General features: G+C 38.8%; 1 protein-coding gene across 1 annotated transcript in view; it reads right to left on the bottom strand.

The window, feature by feature from the left end:
• C11H3orf22 (chromosome 11 C3orf22 homolog) overlaps window positions 1–25,637 on the bottom strand; it is a 91,547-nt gene that overhangs the window by 35,798 nt on the left and 30,112 nt on the right. Inside the window, exons 13-23 of the mRNA XM_025183140.3 lie at window positions 25,209–25,289; window positions 22,494–22,656; window positions 20,668–20,742; window positions 19,067–19,219; window positions 18,208–18,313; window positions 7,464–7,569; window positions 5,688–5,893; window positions 3,818–3,906; window positions 2,299–2,370; window positions 1,607–1,739; window positions 585–733 (exon numbers count right to left, since the gene is read on the bottom strand). Coding sequence (XP_025038925.3) covers window positions 585–733; window positions 1,607–1,739; window positions 2,299–2,370; window positions 3,818–3,906; window positions 5,688–5,893; window positions 7,464–7,569; window positions 18,208–18,313; window positions 19,067–19,219; window positions 20,668–20,742; window positions 22,494–22,656; window positions 25,209–25,289 — 1,333 coding nt within the window. The remainder of the gene's footprint in view (window positions 1–584; window positions 734–1,606; window positions 1,740–2,298; window positions 2,371–3,817; window positions 3,907–5,687; window positions 5,894–7,463; window positions 7,570–18,207; window positions 18,314–19,066; window positions 19,220–20,667; window positions 20,743–22,493; window positions 22,657–25,208; window positions 25,290–25,637) is intronic.

Below are 25,637 nucleotides of genomic sequence, written 5' to 3'. Positions count from 1 at the left end.
ATGCCCTTAACTACATTCTCTTTCAAAATTTGTTCCACTTTTTGTTAAAAATATGAACAGTATAAACTGCATTAACATTCATTATGTGAAAAAGTTAGAGTATTTGTGGTTGCATTCCAGTGCTGTGAAGAAGAAAAAAACCCCTAAAAATATATTCCTAAACTCTGAACTGTAATCTACACTTGAACTGTAATCTTAGGGACTAAACCAGAAACATTCCCAAATTACTTTCTGTAATAGCAATGTACACGGCAATAATAGGCATTCTTGATGAGATGCAAGTCAGGCTAAATTCCCAGGCACACAATTTACTTGTGCTCAGTATTCTTCCAGCAGGTGTCAGCATAGTAAAACAGAATTATGTAAAATTTATTGTGAACTCTAAGTATGCTGGCTGTATGTAAGAAGTCCTGAGTTTAATCAATGCATTTGAGAAGGGGCCTCAAAATGAGACCGCCAAAATACACTTGAGCCATCACTATTTTTCCTTTCCATCTTGAAAAAGGTAGGTACTATGTTGAGGGTAGTCACACCTGACCTACTTTTGGACTCTGTATAGCAGCATGAAATGGTTTCATACAAACCTTTTCCTCAAGGTGGGCCTCTGAACATACACTGTGAGGAGAGGAACAGGGGGAGATTCCAAACTCAGGAATTTCCAAATCCACATCTCGTGTAGTTCTGGGGCCAAGCAAGTATTTCATATCATCAGTCAGGATCATTCTTTCAGACACTGGGAGAAAAGAGTAATGGCTGCTTTAGTTATACCCTTTGTTATGACACTCTAAAAAGAAAATGTTATGAGGAAGCTTTCTGACACGTGGAAAACAGGTCTTATTAGAATAAGAAGGGATTTCAGGATGTTTGACTCAATATTTCAGAAGACAGAATGCTTAATAAAGGCATCTGAGAACCTCTGGTGCTCCCCCATAGTCCCTCCCTTGTGCAGACACATGCTTCCTCCTCTTAATTGGCTTCACTCCCCTGGCAACTCAGTGGCAGCTATTTGGGGGGGAAGGGAGAGGAAGCTCTAAGACAGTTTATCTTCTCTAAATACCAACACACTTATTTAAGGGATGACTTGCTGCCCACTCCCCTCCATTCTGGCATTTTTACAGGAGGGAAGGGCAGCCAGGAAGCCAACTCTTCCATGAACTACCATTTGTGGGTATGTGAAAGTTAATGGAACTTGGGCTCCTATGTGCCTAAATCACTGTTGAAAATGAGACTTAGGAACTATGTCATTTAGGTGCCTTTGAAAACTTCACTATGGATCTAATAATAGATAGATGTTCAGGTGATGGCAGTGGGGTTTTACTTCCTCCTTAAACTATTTTCAGAAGTGATGAGCATTTGCACCTCCCTTTGATTGGGGCATTTTGGGTGTACAACAGACTCATCGTGCACAGGGAATTATGCAAATCTGGCCTATAGGGCCAGACCCTCTGCTGGTAAAAATCAGGTTAGCACCAAAAAAGTCAATGAAGCTGCATCAGTTCACAGCAGCTGGGGATCTGGTTCAGCGTTTAGGATACTACCCAGATTTACTTTAGTTCTTGAATAAATAGAAGCATACGAAACATAGAATTGGAAAAAAAGCCTTTACATTCTGCCTTATCTCGCTCATCTATCTTGAGGGGTCCAGGTTGGAATAGAAAGTCAAATATCTTCAGTGAAGTCGCTGAGATACTCGGAGAACAATAAATCTGTGAAGGGGCCAACGGCAACTTCCAGGGCAGCTGGAGGATGATAGTAGAGTATGCACAGATAGCAATGTTTCTTTGATTTACAAGTAATAAATTGTTAAATGAACTAGTTGTAGGTTCACATTCTTGTACTAATGAATTTCCCAATAAACTCAGTGGAACACCCTCCTTTACATTTTGGGTCCTACTTAGGCTGATGGTGACCCTTTTGGGGTGACACGTGCTCTGCTTTTAGGACTAGTCTAGACTAGAAGTAGCATAGTCACGCTGCTGTAGGATATCTGATTAAAATATTTTATGTAGATAGTTGAGAGCTCTCCAAATAGCATAATAAAACCACTTCCACCAAAAAGCAGTATTTATGTTGATGGGAGACATAGTGCAGTGCTTAAGTTGGTGTAACTTATATTGCTCATGGAGATGACTTATTTACATCCCAGTGTGACATAAGTTATACTGCCATAAATGGTAGTGTGTACAAGCTCTTAGAAAGGCTTATATAACTTCAGGGAATCAAAATGGCTCAATACATGTTTACTTCCAACACAATGTTCAGATTTCAAAGAAACTTAACTATTTAACTGAGTCTAACCTTTTCTCCACCTGTTGGTGAAACCAGCAATTCTGTGAAGTTACTGGTGAAATTAAATCCCATGTAAGGCATCTAGAGGAATGAGAAAAAATTGAGGCCTAACAATCATAAATCTGTGAGAAAAATGTTTCTATACAAACAGATTGGTGAGCAGTTCTTTTTGGTGCTACTCATATGGATGTGTTTCTAGTCATCAGGCATCCGTGTCAAACAAAAACACTGTATGAGGTCCATTGGTGCAAAGTCTCATTGGAGGAAGAATTTATCCTCAGTGGGTAAAATGTACCCCTATCCAGAGAAGAATATTGGCACTAGACCTATATAACAGTCATGGGTTTAAGTGAAGCTCAAATGGACCATAGACCTAAATGCCCTCAGGAAAGTTCTGTGTGTGTCTCTGCGTCATTTGTATTAGGAAGAGGAACCAACTATGACATATTAACTAAAAATATAGAGGAAAAACTGAATTCTTGCTATGTGGTTAAATTGCAGGAAAAGTGGTTATTTTATTTTCCATACCACTATGAGCCAGAATGTTGGTTTTTTTTGACAGGGGTTTTTAAATTTACAATTTATAAGGTCTTAGTCACTATAGTGCTGTGAAAATGTACATATAAGAATTTGCGCCCATGGTTTTCAGAATAAAATCTTAGAGTTGACTAAATAAATGGTGAGAAGCATATTACTCAGTATTAGAGGTGGTTAAAAAAATCCATTTTCCCCAAAAAGTTTTCATGACAATTTCACTTTCATCTTACATCAAAATTCCAAATTTCAGTGAAAAAAATGATAATAATTTCATAATTAGATTTTTTAATCAGCTCCATAGCAAACTGAAAAAAGAAATGAAAATGTTGGCAAAACTTTCATTTAATATTGAAATTTTGTATTCTATATTTAATAGTAAGGCACATATACATTTAGAGTACTTGCAGGTTGACTGAAAGTACAAACAGTTAAAAATGGGGAGAGGTGAACAAATTAGGAATGATACTAAACTTGGTATAATACATGCAGAGGAGTTCTGTTCAGAAATATAAACTCCATCAAATTTGGAGCGTTCACATTCAAGTGCTAATTCAGTCACCCAGCCTAACTTATACACATTTTCTTTCCTATATAATAGGAACAGCTCACTTTTCTGCAGTATGCAACCATCTCTACTTTTTGAGGTAAAGTTTATAAGTAAAACAAAGTGGAACAATAAATCTAGTAATGGAACTGAAATATTTTCTTATTAGGAAACCCATATTCCAGCTCTGGATTTTACACAGTATCTTTTCCTATCACCTACTTCCTACTATAGAAAGTCAGAGAAGAATCTTCATTAATCCTGGAACTGAGGCAAGAATTATTGTTCTTCGGTGTATTTAGCACATAATGACAGACTTTGCTGCTAGTATCAGAAATTCTTCAGTGGAACTGGTTTAATGTTTTGTCTATGAATGTTATGGCTCATTCAGAATCGGTTTCTCTTGTGTATTTGATAACAGTATGGGTTCAAGCAATTAGAACATACCAGATAAGAGTCCATGTCAGTGACTTCGGAGACATCAGTTTTTCCTTCCTTTTGGTAATTTAAAGCTTGGTTTTCATAAATGAAAGACTCTGGTAAAGATATTAAAATATCACAAGAAAAAAAGTTATATATAATACTAGCAAGTGAAGCTTGTTGTTGACAGGGCAAAGTCATTTTGCATAGATTACACTTATAAGAAAGTTCAAGAAATTAAGTATCAGAGGGGTAGCCGTGTTAGTCTCAATCTGCAAAAGCGGTGAGGAGTCCTGTGGCACCTTATAGACCAACTGAAGTGTTGGAGCATAAGCTTTCGTGGGCAAAGACCCACTTCGTCAGATGCATCTGACAAAGTGGGTCTTTGCCCACGAAAGCTTATGCTCCAACACTTCAGTTGGTCTATAAGGTGCCACAGGACTCCTCACCGCTTTTTCAAGAAATTAAGTATATGTAATAGAATTGTTATTAATGTGCTTGCAAAGGGAAGTAAAAGAACAGTTTTAAATTAGTAGAATTTCAACTTCAAATATTATTCATTTTGTTAAATAATTACCGTACATAGTAAACTTGAATCAGAAACTCCTAACGCTTCCATAAAGTGCTGCATAGTCCTGTCTTTTGTTTCAGCATTACTCTTTCTGTAACTAATTTGAATTATTTTGTGATTTGTAACAGTACAAACTCTAATTTTGTTAGCAAATATTTTTATGAATTCTAATCATAATAGTTATGATTTTTTCGATAAAAAACAAAAATAATTATTTAAACCTTTCACCCAGCATACTCCAGTGTAAAAAGTAGTACATTCAGTTAATTTAAGTGGCAATGCAAAATTTGGTATTTGTAGGTAATCCTGAAGTATGACTTTATTTTACAAAACAAATCCACAAATAAACACTTCAAAATATATAATAGATTATAATATCCTTATCTGTGTTACTGTATCTTAGATTACTTAAGAATGAAAAAAATACCCAAACTGGGTGTACCTTTTACAATTGATGCCTGGTGTGTTTCCTCCTCCTCCCCCTGCCCTCCACCATTCACTCATCCTTTGAATTCATTCAGCTCAAATATGGAACATAGATTGAATTGTTTCTGGATTCATTTCTGGATGCTGTGCACAACTAAAACAATGCTGTTATATTTGGTTGGAAATGTTGAAGGAAAAATGAAAGTAAAAAAGTGTATTATTTGAAAAGTGGAAAAAATCTTGACAACATTTCAAATAATATTAAGATTTATAAAACTATTGTTTTTATAAAAGTAAAATCAAGGACTAAATGATCCAAGATGGTTTGCCTTTTAAGAATAAGATCTTTATAATTTTCTTTTTAAAAGTAGTCAAGCATTCATTTTGACTTGCAAATACTGTATGTCACTTTGAAATAAGAGCATATAAAGGAGAACAATGCCCAGTAAAGTGCCCAAAGTTAGATTGTGACAAGGAGTCCTGTGGCACCTTATGACTAACAGATGTATTGGAGCAAAAGCTTTTGTGGGCAAAGACCCACTTCGTCAGATGCATCTTCATCAGATGACATACATCTGACAAAGTGGGTCTTTGCCCACGAAAGCTTATGCTCCAATACATATGTTAGTCTATAAAGTGCCACAGGACTCCTTGTCACTTTTGCAGATCCAGACTAACACAGCTACCCCTCTGATACAAAATTAGATTGGAATCTAACTGCAACCTAAATTATCATCATGACTGGCCCTTTTATTAAAGCACTGTTCATAGTTAATATGGTGCAATATATTTTAAAATCATAACAATCATAACAAACATGAAAATCATAACAAATGATTAAAATACCTGATTCCTAACAAGAGAGTAAATGTATCCACATAAGATTGCCTAATGTCATACCTGTTGTTGAGATTCCAGAAATATCTGTATCTGTCACTGAGATACCCAGTGCCTTACTATGAGGCAAGATATAGAGATTATTTTTGAAACCCACTAAAATATCTCCAGAATCGTTCAGGAAACAAGCAGAGCTGAGAGTGCTATCAAGCAGAATGTTGGCCAACAAATTTTTATGAATATCCCAGAGTTTCACCATGTAATCAGCACTGGAAAATAAAGAGATCAGAAACTTTCTTATCAAATAGTCTTAATACAAATTTTTATAATTCTCTGTAGGTGAATTCCTCCCTTGCACAGAGGGCCAGTATCAGGTCTGTGCACCCTTTAAATCTCACTAAATCATGAAAATAGGATTTCAGTGGAACATAAAAGGTGCATAGGTTTCATCTGGCAAAATTTTTACCCTGTAGATTCAGTAAGAACACATAAGGAGAGAAATTCTTGGTTACCCTGTAATTTTATTCCTAACACAAAGTAGATTTCTTTAACTAATAATAACCAAATTAACTCTCCAAAAGCAAAGACTTTCAGAGTTCAGAAAGGAGCAACATTTTATCATAAGGCCTTTTATGCAGTGAGAGAATTTATCTAGTATAGCACCTTCAGCATCAAAGACAATCTAGAAAGTTAATGAGGAATAAGCCCTTCCTCTGTTTCTGAGGCTATGTCTCGACTATGGGGTTTTCCCAGAAAAACTTCTCCATGTCCAAGGAACGCATCTGCTCTTCCACTTTTTTTTGGTGGAAGAGCAGATGCGCTCTTTCGGAAGCTCTGTCTTCCTCCTCCCATGAGGAAGAAGGGGTCTTCCAAAAGAGGGTTTTTTTCTGAAATTTGACCCAGTGTAGATGGGCCAAATTTTAGAAAAGCCTCTTCCAAAAAAACTATCGGAAAAGGTATGCAAATTGTGGAGCGCAATTTGCATACCTTTTTCTGATAAAGCACATTAGTGTAGACATAGCCCGAGAATGGGTTTAATTCCAACAGATTTTTTTAAGAGAAAATTTACTTTAGATAACTGAACGTTCTGATGTCTGAAGGCAACTGAATAACCACACAATTGGTATTTTACACAGACAGCTGCCATGCAAACTCCTCCAAATGTGGCCCATTCAGTAAAACTCATTCCTTCTTCTGAAGAATTTGCCTCTAAAGGAAAGAAGAGCGTTCTATCTCTGCATTCATTGTCAGCTTTTGATGTCTCTTTTAACACTGCCAAAGATTCCAATTAATTACTAAATGTGAAGGCAGGTTTTATGTTGGCCAATAGGAACTGAATTGAAACCCACCAATACCTGTGAAATTTCTTTATATTTTATTTCTTTTAAACAATAGCTTAGCTTGCACAAGAAATTTCCATTGACAATGTATATGGGGTTATTCAGCTGCTCCCTTCAATTAGTTTGGTTATGTTTGAAATCCCACTCCCACATTGTTCCGATCCTCCCTCAGTTCTACCTACACTGATTTTCCTAGATACTTGCTATATTGAAAGCTGGGTTGAATTTGGTCCATTTTGTCCATAAGTGGTACTCTCAGCATCTCTCCTGGGAAAGGTTCTAATCATGCATAATTTAACAGCAATACTAAAACCAAAGTGATGTTACCAAGCTTGAGTTTATTGCATGGAAAACCTATTGCACCAGCTATAAGAGTGTGAAATATTATCAGCCAAATGATAAGGTTTCATACATTTCACAGATATATGTTGAGCTTCCACCCCGCATAAAACCCATCTGATTACCATATAAATAAGATGATGTTCAGTGCTTCACATACCCACAGCTTAGAAAGAGAGAGAGGGTCTTGCAGGCATCCACTGCTACCACAGGGCCCTTGTGATCATTTTCAGAATCCTGAGTGATATCTGGTTCTTCATTTTCCCCTTAGAGACAGAGAAAGCACAGGGATAATTTGAACATTCTGAGTAGCTGATCTTGAATTCCTCCTTGACTTTATTGATGGTCATTTCACATGTCATTGAACAAGTAGTTCTCTCCAGATTTGCAATGGAGTTTCAGTTTTCACTTATAACCATGACTCATGAGGAGGTAATGCTCTGTATACTGGTAATGTACAGGCAGACACAGCATTTGCTAAGATTGCATTACTTTAGGGCTAAACTCAATTAGTAGAAATCAATTTTTAAAATAAAATTTATTTCCACTATACAGACCTGCTCCTTGGGTCAAAAGATCTGCCAGTATTCCTGTGCTACATGCAACCTTGTTTAGACATGGATGTTGTTAGTACAGCTCTAGCAATTTTCCTGACTTGTGATCATAGAGTTTTTTCTCAATACAAAACCATGTTAGTAAATTTGTGCTATTAAGCCCACCTACATTACAGACTTTTACTGAGATTTTATGAAGGTTGCAACACAGTTGACTTTGTACTTTCAGATGGTTAACACATAGGCAAAACTCCCATTGACTTCAACAGGGCCAGAATGTCACTCATGATTCCAAAAATGACCAGGTGAGGTGAATTGTGTTTTGACCTTGTTCATGACCAGAGCTGTAGTACAATTATCAGCTTGTAACCAAGTTATAATACTGGTATTGCTGCCATGTGGAGAGCACTGTCTAATTATATCCACGAAGCAGGTTTGCCGATCCTCCTACCGGAGAACATCAAAAGATTCATTACAGTCCACAGTTATCAATTTGGTACCTTTCACTACCGTTGTTGCTGTCATGGCTCCTTCCCCACTCTGGCATGATAAATGCAAAAGTGGGGGCCAGCAAAAGTACCCCAAAACTTTATCTACCAGGCTTTGGTATAAAACTTCCCCCAAAATCTTAACAACTTAGACGTTGGGAATAAAAACTCCACTGCTACCACCCACGTATTGGTACAAAAATCAGGAGAAAGATCACTTGGGAAAACTCACCCCTAAAGTACAAACCAGGACACAACCATTACCCAATACCAGGTTAATAAAAGGAAAGAGAAAGAACTTTTATTATCACCACAATATTCCTGTTGCAAGCATAATGACTAGATGGAAAAGTAACAAAATAATATATTAATGGAGGAGAAATTTACCATGGGCCAAGGGCTTAGTTACAAAGGAGCGCAAAACCCATTTTTAAATGCACAGACATCAGATCCTATTTCTCAAACCATAAAACAATAAAACCTAATGGATTTATCTAAACTTTATCCTAGTTACAGACTGTGAAGAGTATTTTCTAAGGCTATGTCTACACTGCACCCCTTTTCCGGAAAAGGGATGCAGATTAGACACTTTGGAATTGCAAATGCCGCGGGGGATTTAAATATCCCCCGCGGCATTTGTATTTACATGGCTGCTGCTTTTTTCCAGGCTCGGGGTTTTGCCGGAGAAAAGCGCCAGTCTAGACGCGATTTTCCGGAGAATAAACACTTTTCCGGAGGATCCCTTATTCCTACTTTCAAGTACTTTCAAGTAGGAATAAGGGATCCTCTGGAAAAGGGTTTATTCTCCGGAAAATCGCGTCTAGACTGGCGCTTTTCTCTGGCAAAACCCTGAGCCTGGAAAAAAGCGGCAGCCATGTAAATGCAAATGCCGCAGGGGATATTTAAATCCCCTGCGGCATTTGCAATTTCGAAGTGTCTAATCTGCATCCCTTTTCTGGAAAAGGAGTGCAGTGTAGACACAGCCTTAGAGGGAGACATCTTGTCCCCTTCAAAAGCTGGAGAGAAACTATGCAGGACAAAGGAGGAAAAAAACCAAAAAATAGTTTGTCCCAGTTTGAAATTCCTACCTACATTTCTATTGGCTGCCTGCCATCTGGTTTAGGTAATGGATATAGTTAACCCCTTAGTCCCCAGGATGCTGGCTAACACTCATGATCATGACAGTTTTCAACTCTACGCCCACAGTTTGAAGGTGTTTTTATAACACCTTCAAAACTGACAATCCTTTGCCACAGGCACTTGCAGCTGAAGCAGCATGGAAGAGCTACTCAGCCTTCTAAGAATGCACTGATAAAATCAGGGCTCCAAGCAGTGTGATAGGTGTGGGTGGGCCAACAGTGTGCACAATATCACAAGACAACTCCATTGCTTTTTTTTTATACTCTATTCCCATGCCCTATACTATTGTTTCTATATTGCTTATTTAGATAAGAAATTGAGGCAAAACCTTTCCCTTCTTATCTGCCTGCAAAGCCTTTAGCATGCTTTGTGGTGTTATACAAATAAATTATAAGAGTATATGTAGATCCAGAGACTAATGGACTAGCAATACTATAATGACATACAGTATGATGGGGACTAATTTGGTTATGACAAATCAGGAGAGAGATCTTGGAGTTATCATGGATAGTTCTCTGAAAACTTCCACACAGTGTGCAGCGGTGGTCAAAAAAGGCAAATAGGATGCTAGGAATTATTAAGAAAGGGATAGAAAATAAGACACAGAATATTTTACTGCCCCTGTATAAAACTATGGTAGGCCCACATCTTGAATACTGTGTACAGATGTGGTCTCCTCACCTCAAAAAAGATATTTTGGCCTTGGAAAGGGTTCAGAAAAGGGCAACAAAAATGATTAGGGGTTTGGAACGGGTCCCATATGAAGAGAGGTTAAAACGACTGGAACTTTTCAGTTTAGAAAAGAGGGGGGATATGCTAGAGGTATATAAAATCATGAGTGGTGTGGAGCAGGCAAATAAAGAAAAGTTATTTATTAATTCCCACAATGGAAGAACTAGAGGACACCAAATGAAGTTAATGGGTACCAGGTTTAAAACTAATAAAAGAAAGTTCTTCTTCACACAGTGTGTAGTCAACCTGTGGAACTCCTTGCCAGAGGAGGCTGTGAAGGCTAGGACTATAATAGAGTTTAAAGAGAAGCTAGATAATTTCATAGAGGTTAGGTGCATAAAAGGCTATCAGCCAGGGGATAGAAATGGTGTCCCTGGCCTCTGTTTGTCAGAGGCTGGAGAGGGATGGCAGGAAACAAATTGCTTGATCATTGTCTTCGGTCCACCCTCTCTGGGGCACCGGTGTTGGCCACTGTCAGCAGACAGGCTACTGGGCTAGATGGACCTTTGGTCTGACCCAGTACGGCCGTTCTTATGACAGTCAGGCCAGGGGAATAAGTTACATGTTTCTGTTTTATCGGCTAGATGGGCCCATGCAGTAAGTTTGTTTCCAGACTCTGCTAAAACCTTGAACATATCAATATTATAATGCCCTTACAGATGTAAGACGCTTGTCAGATAAGGTTGTACAAGGTGTAGGGAGACTAGGGATGCTAAATAGCGGGAAGTAAGCTAATCTAGTAGTCAATGGAACTTCCATCGACTACTTGATTAGTCGATAAGAGGGTATGCTGCAGCTCTGATTTTTAAACGTAGTAAGAGCCACCAGGGGCTCTTACTACATTTAAAAAGCAGAGGCACAGCATCTGGGACCTGGTGTGAGCCAAGACTGCCCAGTCCCAGCTTGTGCTGGGTTCCCCACAGCCCCTCTGCTTCCCCTACCCTCCTCCAGCAGAGATGGTGCTGGGGGAAACTGGCTTTTAAGCTGGCTCCCCCCAGCGCTGTTCCACCCGCTCACTGTCTCTGATACAGAGTATCAAGTAGTGCCTTGACGAGTCACTTATATCCTTAATCTAGACAGTGCTTGATTCTGCTGTGAGTGCAGGGAACTGGACTTTAATGACCTCTTGAAGTTCCTTCTGGATCTATTATTCTATGATTCTATGTCCAGACTTGGGTCAGGGGCAGAGTTAAGCATCATCTACACTAAAAATATAACTACATTTTACCAGGATAGGGGAGAACAGGGTTCTAAGCAGGTCTCACAATGCTGGTGTAAGTGGAATTCTGAAAGTCCCTATCTATCTACAAAGCTGATGTCATGATTTAAATAAGACTAAAAAGAACTCTGTTCTCAGAAAAAGAATCACAGTACAAACCAGTGGGGGAAACTATGAGTACCTTAATAAGCAATACCAGTGATCCCCAACATGGTGCCCATGGGCGCCATGGCCCCCGCCGGGGCATTTGTGCGCGCCTGCCTAGTGACCAGGGCCTGCCTGAGCCATTCTTGCACCCCGGGCCCCGGGGCCCCACCCCTGCCAGCCTGGTAGCCCCAGAAGGTTGGGGACCACTGTAATAAACTGTTTAAATGTGGTTTTGGTCACATGATTTCAACTACAGCATGGGCAGAGACAAAGTCAACCAATTTTAAAACCAATTTAAAAAAACCCGGCGAGATCAAATTGACCAGTGTATCTCACATATAATGCTGGAGCTTCAGGGGGTAGCCGAGTTAGTCTGTTACAGAAAAAACAACAACAAATGGTCTGGTAGCACTTTATAGACTAACAAAACATGTAGATGGTATCATGAGCTTTCGTGGGCACAGCCCACTTCTTCAGATGACTGGAGTAATGAGTTTGGGATATGAAAACTTGAAATAAATAGGAGAGGGGAAGGGGAGGAGGAAAGAAAGAAAAAGGGAGGGAGGGTGGGAGACAGAGCATCATTAAATATCTGGAGAATGGATACTTAAACCTAAGCAGATAAAAATTGAAGTCAGTAAATAGATTCCTAAGACAGAAAGGATACCACTCAGAGAGCTGATATTTAGTAAAGAAAACTAATCAGAGTGTTTGGGGGTGGCATTTATGCAGGCAGCAGGCCATCTATATGCAGAAATCTGGTTAGACCTGGCAGAAACTCCATTTTGCTAGTCACATGGATGTTGCTCAATATTTTGAGAGAGACCCAGGCTCAGCCCAGCTCTTGATGATGAGAAGGCAGCGGGGGAGCTGGGAGCTGGAAACTGGAAACCCTGTATATCAGTGTTTCTTAAACTTTTTAAGACAGAGGAACACCAAATAATCTGAAGAAATGGGCTGTGCCCATTAAAGCTCCTACTATCTACACTTTTTGTTAGTCTCTAAGGTGCTACAGAACTATTCATTGTTTTTTAATTTTTTTCAGTTAAGGTATATCTACACTACCACCCTAGTTCGGACTAGGATGATAATGTAGGCAACGGAGTTGCAAATGAAGCCTGGGATTTGAATTTCCCGGGCTTCATTTGCATATTGCCGGGTGCCGCCATTTTTAAATGTCCGCTAGTGCGGACTCCGTGCCCCGCGGCTACACGCGGCACAGACTAGGTAGTTCGGATTAGGCTTCCTATTCCGAACTACCGTTACTCCTCGTGGAATATGCAATATGCAAATGAAGCCCGGGAAATTCAAATCCCGGGCTTCATTTGCAACTCCGGTTGCCTACATTACCACCCTAGTTCGAACTAGAGTGGTAGTGTAGACATACCCTTAGAGACTAACACGGCTACCCCTCTGAGACTTTATAATAGGATTACTATTGATTATTTACATTTCAGGAGTTCTCATAGAGACATATCTGGGTTTTTAATCCATTTGACCTCTTCATGCTGTTACCACAGCAACTAATACTTGAATGAAAATCTTTTGGCAAGCTAGTTCTTCAGATTGTCTCTTCAAGTAGAGATACAATGGAAGTGGGAGCTCAAGGCATGTCTGAGAACTATTTATCTACATCTTTCTTAAAGAAGGTTTCAGTGTTGTTGTTCTGTTTCTTCTTCTTTTAACAAGATAAATATCAGCACTTCAGTTTTCTCTACCAAATAATACTCCCTCAGTCTGTGTGTCAGTAATGTTCTTGTTGTTAAGCCTGCTGTGCAGACTAAATAGTTCTAAAAAGCTGGCTTTCTACACTAAATGTCCATATCACACACAATTTGGATATTTTGTTGCAAACATTACTCCAGAAAGGGATGGAATAGTGGCAATATACCATTGTGAAAAAACAAAATATCACAAAAGAGATAGCTCTGAAATATGAAAATAAAATACTGACTTTCCCACAGTTTAAAGGGGTTTATAGTCATATTACAGAGGTTACCCCAAGATGGGAAGTGGAATCAGAAATATAGTTCTCTAAAAGTCTCAGAGGTGTAGCCGTGTTAGTATGTAACTTTAAAAACAAGTAGTCCTATGGCACGGTAGGGTACATCTACACAGAAGGGCAAAAGTCAAATTAAACTACACTACTCAGCGACATCAATTGCATATCTTAAGTTGAAATAGCTTAATTCAGCTTTTGACACATTCTACACAGCAGGAAGGCAAATGAAGAACACTCTTCCTTCGACTTCCCTTACTCCTTGGCTGTGTCTACACTGGGCCACTTATTCCGGAAAATCAGCCGCTTTTCCGGAATAAGCTGCGAGCTGTCTACACTGGCCCTTGAATTTCCGGAAAAGCAACGACGCTCTACTGTACAAAATCAGCCGCTATTCCGGAAAAACTATTCTGCTCCCGCTCGGGCATAAGTCCTTATTCCGGAACACTGTTCCGGAAAAGGGCCAGTGTAGACAGCCCAGTAGTCTTTTCTGGAAAAAAGCCCCGATCGCAAAAATGGCGATCGGGGCTCTTTTCCGGAAAAGCGCGTCTACATTGGCCACAGACGCTTTTCTGGAAAAAGGACTTTTCCGGAAAAGCAGCCTGCCAATGTAGACGCTCCTTTTCCGGAAAAACTGAAAACGGAATAGTATTCCGTTTTAAGCATTTCCGGAAATTCATGCCAGTGTAGACACAGCTCTTGTGAAATAAGGGTTACCATGAGATGGAGTAAGAAGTCCTCCAGCTCTACATTATTTCGAAATAAAGGCTTGTAGTTTGTATATTGCACTACAGCCACTCCCCGACTTACGGCCACCTCCACTTACAACCATCCGCACTTATGACCAAAGTGGTCATAAATGCGGATCCGAGTTACGTATGGCAATCCGTGCTTATGAACAGCACAGTCGCCATGTTACTCTATGGGATCCGAGTTACAAACAGTTCGTGTTACAGACCAAGTGTTAGTCCGTAACTCGTTCGTAACTCAGAGAGCGGCTGTATGTTATTTTGGAATAATGTCAGTTATTCCAAAATAACACTGCTGTGTAGATGTATCTTTAAAGACTAACAAAAAAAATTGTGTGGGTCTTCTAGCCCTGGTCTACCCTAGGGAGTTATTTCAAAATAACAGGCTGGTTATTCTGAAATAACAAGTCCTCCTTTCCATGAGGAATAATGCTTATTTCCAAATAGTTACTTCAAAAGTTATTTTGAAATAGCAGTAGTGCGGATGCTCCACTGTTGCTGTTTTGAAATAACTGCTCCCTAGAGTCATTCAAAGTAATTACTCCCCAGTGCTTTCAGGGCTCTGAGTGGAGGTAGCGTGACCACATTAAGGGAGCCTGTCTTGGACTAATTTTGAGGCTTCCCTGTAGTGTGGACACGCTACTTCAAAATAGTTATTCTGGGAGTTATTATTTCTAAATAGATTATTTTTAAATAATTTCCTAGCATTGACATGCCCTAAGGTGCCATGAGACTACTCAATTCTTTACAGCTCTCTAACGTCTGAAGGGATTCAGACATAGAGTTCCAGTTCTTTACAAGTTACTTTAATACTGTTTAGGACCAGGTACAGGCTCCAAGTATCAAGCTTTCTTTTGAGAAGGAAAAGCATCTCAGTGTTTGTAGCAGAAAATATTAAATGGGCTAGTCAAGCATGTGTTCATCTCACTGCTGGTTGACTGAACCAACGTGGGATTGAGTTTTACTTACAACGTAATAAAACTGCTGGTGATAAATTCTAGCTCTTTGTTTATGCCTTTAACACCAGTGTTATTTTTCATTTTTATTCAAGTTGGCTTCATGTCCCTCTGAGCCACCTGCACATATTAATTATGCTGGGATCATGAGTAATTCAAACAGGAAAGGATGAGTTAGTGATGGGAGGCAAATGAGATGTGGAAGTGGTGAGATATGCCAACAGCCACTGCAGGCCCCAAGGCAAAGGAGGGGTGGAGGTGGTGATGGCTCTGCATCCAGGGAGTGGAGCTTGTGGTGCAGTGGAGCTTGTGGTGGAAGTAGTGAGGCTGGAGGCTGTCACCATCCAGGTCATGGCACCGCCCCTCTCCCACAGCCCTCAGAGACCTGCAGAGCACTCAGCATGGAGCTCTAGAACTCTGGTGGGGATTCAAAGAGGTCCAGGGATCCAGCTGCTGCTGCAGTAGCAGTGATGGTTGCAGCCAGGGGCCCCAGGCTCCTTAGACTCATGGGGCCTTGGTGCAACTGCTATCTTTGCCCCCTCCCCACCTGTTGGTAGACTTGATGCAAGCCATACCTTTCATCCCCTCCGCCAAATCTGGTTGTTTTTGGTGGGCCAGGCTCAAGATGCCACATCTATGCCCCTGATTGGCTTTCTGGGAAATTGTTACCTGTTGCTCAATATCCAGAATTTGGCCTATTGTAGCATATTTTAAACTATTCTGTGTCACGAGTTATATGGGAGAGAGAGAGAAAGGTGCTAATGGGTACTACCCAGAAAGTGGGGAGCATAGAACATGACCCCAAAGACAAAAATGTGGACCAATATAGGTTTGAGGAAAACTTTGCCCCTCTGTAGAAGTTGTACATGATCTTTGGTACAAAAGCATGGATAAAACTCGGCAAAGTATTTGTAGCAAAAAACTTAACACATCAGATCTTTTTCTATATTTGAATAATTCACAAACACACTTTTGTTATTCAAAATTAGTTAATGTATATTTTATGCAAATATATTTCCATCTACAGATTCTCCTCACAACTATTCACTAGAGATTTTGCTTTGAGTATTTGCAATTTAAGATGTGTGACAGGTCACCTCTGGCATGTGCTATTTTTTTCTGCTCCCTTCCTGGATGACTCAACTTTTAAAAACAAGAATAGGGTTCAAATAAATCACACAGTCTATTCAATCAGTGCCAAAATAACTACACAAACATTTCTGGGATAACACTTTATTGTGAAAACATTCACATATTTATCAGCTAATTTTTTGCCTTGTGTGCATGAAAAATCACCAGCACAAATGCTGCAGAAAGCAACATTAAAAGGGCCCAAAAAGCTGACTTGCATTGGAGGTTTTTATTTCAGTGACTGTTCAGGGACAATTTTTACAGTATTGTATCTGACTGAAGCACAAACACCACAGGGTACACAAGGTCTAACTTCTGATTACTCACACAAAGCCATGGTAAAGCTCCTGCTGGCTGGACATTCACCAGGATGTTGTGTTTAGGGCCCACCTCACTGGGCCCCATGTGCTCTTTAAGCCTCTTGAGTCTAGAGTCCAAGCATTGCCACTGGCTCAGATATCTAGGAAGAGGTTGCTCAAGAGAATCTGCTATCATAGGCAAAACTTCAGTTTGCTGACATCCTCGTCATAAACTGGGGAGGCAGATTTGTCCTGGCCCCACCTCAGTCATGAATGGAGGTGGGCCAGCCAGGCCAAAGTTGAATGCATTGTAACTTGGCTTATGGGGTCACAACACGATTCAAATTTGGCCTCTCCATTTCTCTGTCATGAAAGAGGGTTGCCAAGTCAAATTTGTATGAATGGCATTGTGATCTGGCAAACTAAGTCATAACCCCACTTAAAAGGAGTTTAGCCACTTCTCTATTATAATGGAGGGATGGCTGGGACAAATCTACCACCCTAGGCAGCTGCCTCTGTTTCTAGGCACATTGTTGGGGTGCAGAGCTTCTGTCTAGTACCTGCTCCTAAGAACTGAGACCTCACAGTCCAACTAACTAGCTGCTGGGACTAATGCAAGCCTTCCGACTCCCCTCTTAAACACATCCCCTCTCAGAATTGCAGCCTTGTGAGTGCTCTGGGTTTAAAATGTAACTCTTCAGGGGTATGTGATAGTAAAGCCAACAGACACACTGACTGCACGTAATTCTAAAAACAATTATGTCTTACTTAGTATAGCATACTCACAGGCTTACAAAATAATAAAATACAATTCTACTCATTTTCCTGCCTTGGGTTCTCATCCTTCTGGAGAGTTCTTTGGGCTTGGACAGGGTTCTCTAGAGTGTTGGTGATTCCACTCCTGCAGCTCGTGGTTTCTCTTCCGAACCATGAGCCTCTGTCTAGGTCAGCCTGCTTTCTCTGACCTTAGTTGATTCCCCCACTTAAAAGGGAGACCCCTGCACCAAAGCATGCTCCTCTCTTCTGCCCACAGCTTCTTGTATCTTTCTCTGAGACTGCCTTGTATTTATGTTTCCCCACACAAAATTTGGTTTCTTTGTTCTGCTTCTGGAGATTTTCCACTAGCCTCACTATTTAATAGGTAGGTATGATTACAATGATTCAAGTCTGAGTAAGATCTTCAGAATTTGAGTTAAATTCTGAAAGACGCAAATAGCAATATCCTAATTCTACTCCCTCTGTCAGTTAGGAAAATATTTTAAAGGAATAAATATTGCAAAAATCTTGAATAAAAATTGAGTAAGTATCTGAGGATTTGACCCTTTCCTTATAGTGATTCACTTAACAATAGAAACAGTACAACTCCTATTATGAATAATACCATGAGACACCATGTTTATATCTCTTCATCAGCAATGAAACCATCAGCCACGACTTCCACTCTGTGATGAGAGAGAACTTTCATTTCTTTGTTTTTTAATGATTCTTACCTGACTTTTTCTCATTTTTCTTCAGAAACTCCATTGGGCCTCCTTCATGATGAACATCAAAGAGATTCACAGCTCCAGAATGCAGGCCAAGAAACAGTGAACTGTTCTGAAATGCCAGAAATCTAAAATTATTTTAATTGTTGGCATTTACAAGTTTCTTGCCCTTATTTACTAATGGGCTTGTTTTTAGCTCCTCCAGCATGGATGATTGAAGAGAGCTGATTTACTAGGAATTAAGATGGTACAGGCCCACTCTTGTGTCATTTTCCATTCTGGAGGCCTAAAAAGACTGCTACCAAGGATACATGCAATTCCCTCCCAGTTCTGATCTACCAAAATACCACCCTTCAAGACTCTCATTATGATTCACCTCTTCTGTGGTGCCCCAAAGTATTGTGATTAAAAGTGGTTATTACAAGAGAAAACTTTTATTGTACCATCAAGACATGTATTTACCAAAACTAAAAAACCACAAACACTTATTGTAATATATGCAGTTCCTCATCCTATTTCCCCTTCATACTGGTCTTTAACCCCACTGATCACATTGCATCTACATTTAGATCCTTCCCTAATTGGGGAGGGGGCCTCTCTGTTACTTTTGAAATGCTGTTAGGCACAATTAAGGACCTTATCAACATAAACAGGGAACATGGGATTTGTTATAGCAAATCAGAGCAATGGTCGCTCTAGCTCAGTAGCCTGTCATCAACAGGGGCCAGTACCAGGAGCCTTGAGGGAGGTGCAAGAAACCCAGCAATAAGCAGTTAAGTAATAAATAATAAAATAGTTACAATCCCCTCAACAATATACTTATATTTATACCCGCTGACAAACAACAGTTATTCTTGTTACTCACAAGCCTTGTGAAAACTACAGTTTCATTTGGGATATTGATTTGGTGAAGCAATTTCAAGGCAGGTAAACTCCGGATCTGCACCAATTTGTATTCAGATTCCTGGCACATGTTTATCAGTTGATGGTGATCTATGTCATGTTTTAATCCAATCACCTAAAACAGTTATTGCTTGTCTTTAATAGGGAATATTCCTCAGAAGACACATACTTGATAGATACACCAATCAATACACAAGTCTGGACCACAGCCAGCAGGTGGACTGGGATCCTAAGCATCCTACAGGACCTGCAGCTATAATACCAGGAGCAGGTAAAATGTACTTTGTGGCAAGCAGGATTGGGTGGGCCAAAAAGCCCCCCAAAATAAAGCAAACAAAAACAGTCTATGGTAATTTGCAGGAAAATACTATTTTTTGAAAAAATGTAAGTGTTAATACATAGAGATAAGAAAGCGATAGAAGAGATTTGATACCTATTATAACAGGCATTGAAGTATTTTATTTTACATGGTTTAAGCAAAATTTGTTTTATTCTTTTAATGGAAAAATTATGTCTGAACTCCATATTTTATATATTCAACTGATTATTTGTTATTTTTGTAGCACAGGGGAATCTGTCTCTCTTGCGGGATTTGCAGATCTAAGGCTTTTGCATGTGGGAGAGAGATAAAAATGCTAGAAATAACATGGGAGAGGGTGGGAGTGGGAATTGGAGGCTGAACCAGAGTAGGATTTAAAAAGTAGTTCGCACGGGGCTCTAGTCTGGACCACATTACCATATAAAGTAAAGGAATGTTAATTTACATTTGTTACTATTCCCAGTCATAGGATACTTGAACTGGAAGGGACCTCAAGAGGTCATCAAGTCCATTCCCCTGCCTCATCCCTTTGCTCTGCCAATGAATTCTGTCTTGCTATTCCATTTCTATTCTTCTCCCTCTCATATTCATTTCTGCCACACAGTCCCCTATTCCTGGAATTCTCTTCCTGTCCTAACAGAAAAGCCTCAGGTACCCCCCCCCTTTTCCATAGTGCACCTCAAAATTCACTTTTCCCTCACAAATGCGACAAATACTAATTTCCCCTAATTTCTTAAATTCCTAAGGGTAGGAACCTTTCTTCTGTGCCTTATATGTTTGTTATTTCATATGCTGGCACTGTTGGCCGGACTGGGCTGACACATCTACAGCATTATTCTGCCATAATTACTAATTAAATATGCCAGATTCCTTGACAAGATTTCAAACTGAGAAAAAGCTCTTTAATCCATTTGTAGTTGAGAATGAAGTTGCTCTCCCCTATGAAATAGTGGACTAAATTCAGCATACTCACTTCATTGAGGTTAAATGGAGCTACTTTTCATTTACAGCAATACTTCTGAGTTAGCATCTGGCAATTTACCTGAGCAAAAATAGCCAGATTTATTCTGTAACTGTGTTTGTGGCAGGTTACATTTCTGAAACAAAACAACTGATTGGCCTTTACATTCTGTAAGCAGGACAACGATAGTATAAAAGAAGAGAAAGTTGGATAAGACTAGATATAAAAATAAGGAACAATGTATGTTTTGTTATGAAACTCTGTAAATTCAAAGTACACTTACAGGATCTTTATAGGCCTTCAACTCATAATATACTAGATTTTGTATGGATGTGTGCAGAAACAGGATTCTTCCGTCCTATTCAGAGAGAATTTCATTATATTCCCACAGATGGAAAAACAGACCAGATTAACAATCAAAGTAACACATTGTATGTGTAAGTTTGAAAAAACTGACGAAGGCCGTATTGGCAAAACTAACACAACAGGAAAAAAACAATGAACAGAAAAGAAAACACTTATTTCTGTATGTTAATTTCCTAATTACTGTTAATATAACCGATCTTGCACAATGCAGCTTTTCAGTGAGTCACATTTCGTCAATCCATGATATAACACTTGCACAAGATGATCTTCCTTTACTAAAGAACAGGCCACAGAATCTAACTTGTGTCATTCTTAAGAAGTTGAGGACATTTCGCCTCTTCTGGCTACCTTGCTTAATGTATTTGTAGAACACAATGGCATTTAAAATCATTTCACATTTTGGGGAGTACTTTTCACAAAGTTCCTTCTTCTTACATAGGATAAGGGATCTAGAACACGATATAGAAGATTGTTCATATATGTAAGAAAGCCTCTGTCAGGAAGATACTGATTCTATGATTTTAACCTTTTTTTTTTTTTAAAAAAAAGATTGTATCACTGACTTTCGACTTTGCTTACATTGGGAATTTGTCTCAATTCAGGCTAGCGATGGTTGGAATTGAAACAAATTCCTGACGTAGAGAAGACATTGGAAACAGTAAAAAAAGCTGGTTTAAGTCAGTGCTGTGGCTCTGGTTGCCTTTGCCAAAGATGAAAGCTGACAAGAAGGCAGTATTGGCCTTTGCCTGCATACTTAATATGTAATTGTACTGGCAGGCACAAGGGCGTAATTTTAAATGCTTTAAAACTAGTAATTATATTTTAGTAAATGGGTTAGAACAGCTTTTGTTGAAAATGAAGCCTACAGTGATTAAAATAACATGCCCCAGGACTTAGACATTTTACTATATATTAATTCTTTTTGCCTTTTTCCCTTACAAGCAAGTTGATTTTTGCACAGCTTATGGCCAGGAGACAGTAACAAGATTTCACATAAGATTATTCATGTTAATCTTTGGGGTTGCCATTCTTAACACATTTTTTCAATGGACGTAGGTGCTCAGATCTTTTAAAAACTCTACCAGGTGCCTGTCTGCATCTTTAGATGACTAAATACGTTTGAAAATCTGGCACTTGGTGACCATCAGTTTGGAGGAAGCATATTCAGTACTCACAGACTAAATGTCCAAACTTGCATAGGTAATGATAGATTTCTAAACCCACATTTAAATATCTAATGCCAAATATCCTGTTTTTCAGATCACCCATAGATTCTACTGATTGCAAGGTCTTTTATTCTACATATTGCTCTGGGCTTTGATGGCGTAACATAGTGTTTCCTGAGGGCCTTAATTACCACCTCTAATTTATATGCTCACATCCACCTTTCCATATGCCATGCAGCTTCGGGCAAATTCCTCACACACATAAACAGAAAATATTGTGTAGGACAGTCTGAACAAAGAATTGTCATGCACATTTCTGAGGTAGTTAATTAAGTCCATAATGTGTATGTTAAACCATGGCTCGATCTGACCCAAATTTAGGTATCTGTCTTTATGCGCTCACATTTAATCACAATGTTTGTATCAACTCTAAAGTTTCCTAGTGGGTTCAACATAGTGAGTGCCTCTCCCTAATGGCAAAGCTTGTATCCCTCACTGTATCTTGAGGTAATTTTCAAGTCAGTTAATTATAATATCTGCACACTGGATAATTGGAAATACTTGTTGTGCTTTTTACCTGCATACCAAGAACCAGAAATTCTTGGGTATCCGCATACACCAGCCCGTCATCTACCCAGTAGCATATTGGAGAGGACAGGCTGCAGAGGCATTCACATTTCACTGGATCTCTTACACTCTCCTTTCGAGCATGTTGAAAATATTCATTCTTCTCTGTACAGCTAGGAAAACATACTACTGTATATTAGCACCAAAAGAGTTTGTATAACATGTTCACAGGTGGTCAGATCCCCATACATCAGAGGGTAACTAATGAATGAATTATTTAATGAGCTTTATTTTAGCACCAGGTCATACCAACTCTATTTAAAAATACAGAGACATGCAATATTGTTAGAAATATTTATATATGCACATGCTCTAGAGACTGCATGCGCAGCTACTGTATTCTGGGCTTCTAATTTGTTTTTGATGCATGACATAAGAAGGACTGACTCCTTTTAGGTCATTTGCCATTCCTAGGGCCACAATGGACATTGTCAGTTTCCTTGTGGCAATATTCAGTATGAAGAGTTTCAACTCCCTTTGCTCTGGACTTGGTGCACAAATTGTTAATTCACTCCCAATCAACCTCCTCTGCAATTAGAATTCCATTGCCCTCTGAGGTGGGCAGACAGCAAAGCCCCAATTTAACAATCCCTGCTTTATCCATTTTAGTGCATCTTATTAAAAGCAAATTTTATTTTTGAAATTCGCATATTTTAAAAAATCCCTACATTGTATAAGTTCATTAGTGAAAGAGAGGAAAGCAATTTAATTAAAGTTAGCTAGTAGTTAAATTCAGCCACACCTTAGCTAGACATTGCTAAGTGGGCATGAAGCTGAAGTGACAATATAAAACAATATTAACTATGGCAAGTTCAGTGTTGCAGACATGTCTGTATACAAAGCAGAAGCCCTCTATATAGTCATACATTTCAAAATATTTCTGTGGCATAAATCACAGTAGGAGAGATGATATTTCTAGACAATCAACACAACATTATGCAGTGACATCCTCAGTGAGACAATAATACATTTTTTCCCTATTCTACAGACCATTTGAATACGTTAACTTTCAGTTCTAAGCACACAAACTAATTTCATCTTTTATGTTGTCCTGTATTAAAGTCCCATTTTATTCTCTGTTTACATAGAAAATGGATGTTTATTTAATTTATATTTAAAAAAGTTTTCTGGCTGCTGAATTGCATGGATTTTACATGTATCTGTGTTTTAAAAAAATGTAGGGTGGGTGTGATCTGATGCTAAATTGATGGCTTTTAGAAATTACTATTCTTAACTCTATAATGAATATAAACAATTAATATGGACCTGGTCACCTGTGAATATCTTCTATGAACTCTTGCTTTCTATTGCTGGTGGTGCCTGATTCAGACAATAACAACTGAAATGTGAAATCACATTTTTTAAACTGACCCCATACTTGAAAAAGCTCATTTGTGCTTTATTGCAGATATAGGTAGAAGTATGGGATAAGTACATTAATATATAACCAAATGCAATTGCCCAGTACTTGCAAACAAATAATTTACAGAACACTTGGCACAACTCATTCAGAAATCTTATTATATGATACTGATCCATTTACTAGATTCATTATCTTTCTAGAATTGACATGTACTCAAGATAGATTCATTTGACAATGTATTATATTACTTTCAGTGTTGAAAACTGGTCAGAAAGTAGACTCTCTGTCCCATGGGAAATTCTAACCATTTGAAATTTGTTTGCATTCCAAATTGGAACAAAAAGTTGAAATTCCTCAAATATTATTTAGAAACAAGTTCTTAAATAAATGATAAATGATATCTCATATTGCAAACACCTTTGCAAGTAAAGATTTAAAAATTCAGCATTAGTAACCTCTCATGAGAGTATTTCTGACTAATGTAGCAATATGCTTACTGAAGAAAAAAAATAGGAATAAAATAGTTGATGCTATTTTAAGACTCATATCCACCATTAGTTTATGTGACTCTCAGGCAAGACAACATTTAGTGTAACTATTAATATTAATAAAGTCATCTGAAGTTAAATTCTGTCTCTTCTTCCTCTTTAATAATCTCAAGATATTCAGTTTCCTTATTGACCTATGGCTAATACAGTTGTCAATGCCCTAACCACTTCCTGTTTTAACTGTTGTAAGCTTCTTTTATTTGGATTTCACTACCTCTCAGTGGCTCCAATCTGTCCAAAATATCACTGTCAAATCAAACTTCCTCTTCAAACATTCTGACCACTTTATTTCCCTCCCTCAATTCTTCCACTGAATTCCATCCGTCACCACTAATTCAAATTCCTTGGCCTCACCTTGAGGGCCCCATCTTGCTTCCTTATTTCTGCTCTTATTTTCCCTGTCTCCATCTCACTCTCTATGCTTATCCCAATCTGTTCATTTTATTGCTCAGCTTCTCTTCTTTTCCAATTCTCATATAAGTTCTTTCTTCCAGACTACTCCAGTTGCTTTCATTGTTCTTACCCACCAGACAACATCTCTTTTTGCTTAATTAAGTTTCTTCTCATTTTATTGACTATAAGCTATGTGAGGTAGGGAGCACATATTACCTACCTTAGTAAATTAGTGATGCTCTCTAATTTTTTTTTTAAATCCTTAATGTACAACTAGTTCAGAAAATAAAGAATGAATCAGAAAAATATATTTTCTGCTGGTAAAACAACAAAAAACCATCAGCAAATAAAGGAAACTCACGAGGCTAAGGGATGTTTTCTGTTTAGGTGCTGGTGTATTTCTTCAATAGTCCATACTGCTGCCCTACATGCAGGATCAGTTCTGAAATAAAAAATACCACAGTGTGAAAATTTTAATGGGACAATACATCTAGGGCATGAATGCTCTTTATGCAGTACCATTTCTTTATTGAGTAAAATGATGGACTAGCTTGTCCATACAACACAAAATATTCTGGAATTGTAAATGGGCAATGAAGAAGATGAGCAAGAGTGAGAGAAGCCAGGGTAATGTACAGTACAAGCTATGCTATCTGGCACTTTAATAGGTAGAAAACTCAGTTAACTGGCATCTGTCATAGAGGGCAATGTAATTCCTCCTTTAGTTAACCAGAAAAATGTCAATAGCCATCCAGCATCATTTTTTGACATTTTCCGGCTCTTGCAGAAG

Source organism: Pelodiscus sinensis, chromosome 11 (genome assembly GCF_052426305.1).
Source record: "Pelodiscus sinensis isolate ZL-2025 chromosome 11, ASM5242630v1, whole genome shotgun sequence".
Lineage (NCBI taxonomy): Eukaryota > Metazoa > Chordata > Testudines > Trionychidae > Pelodiscus > Pelodiscus sinensis.
This window is presented reverse-complemented; position numbering and strand designations above follow the sequence as displayed.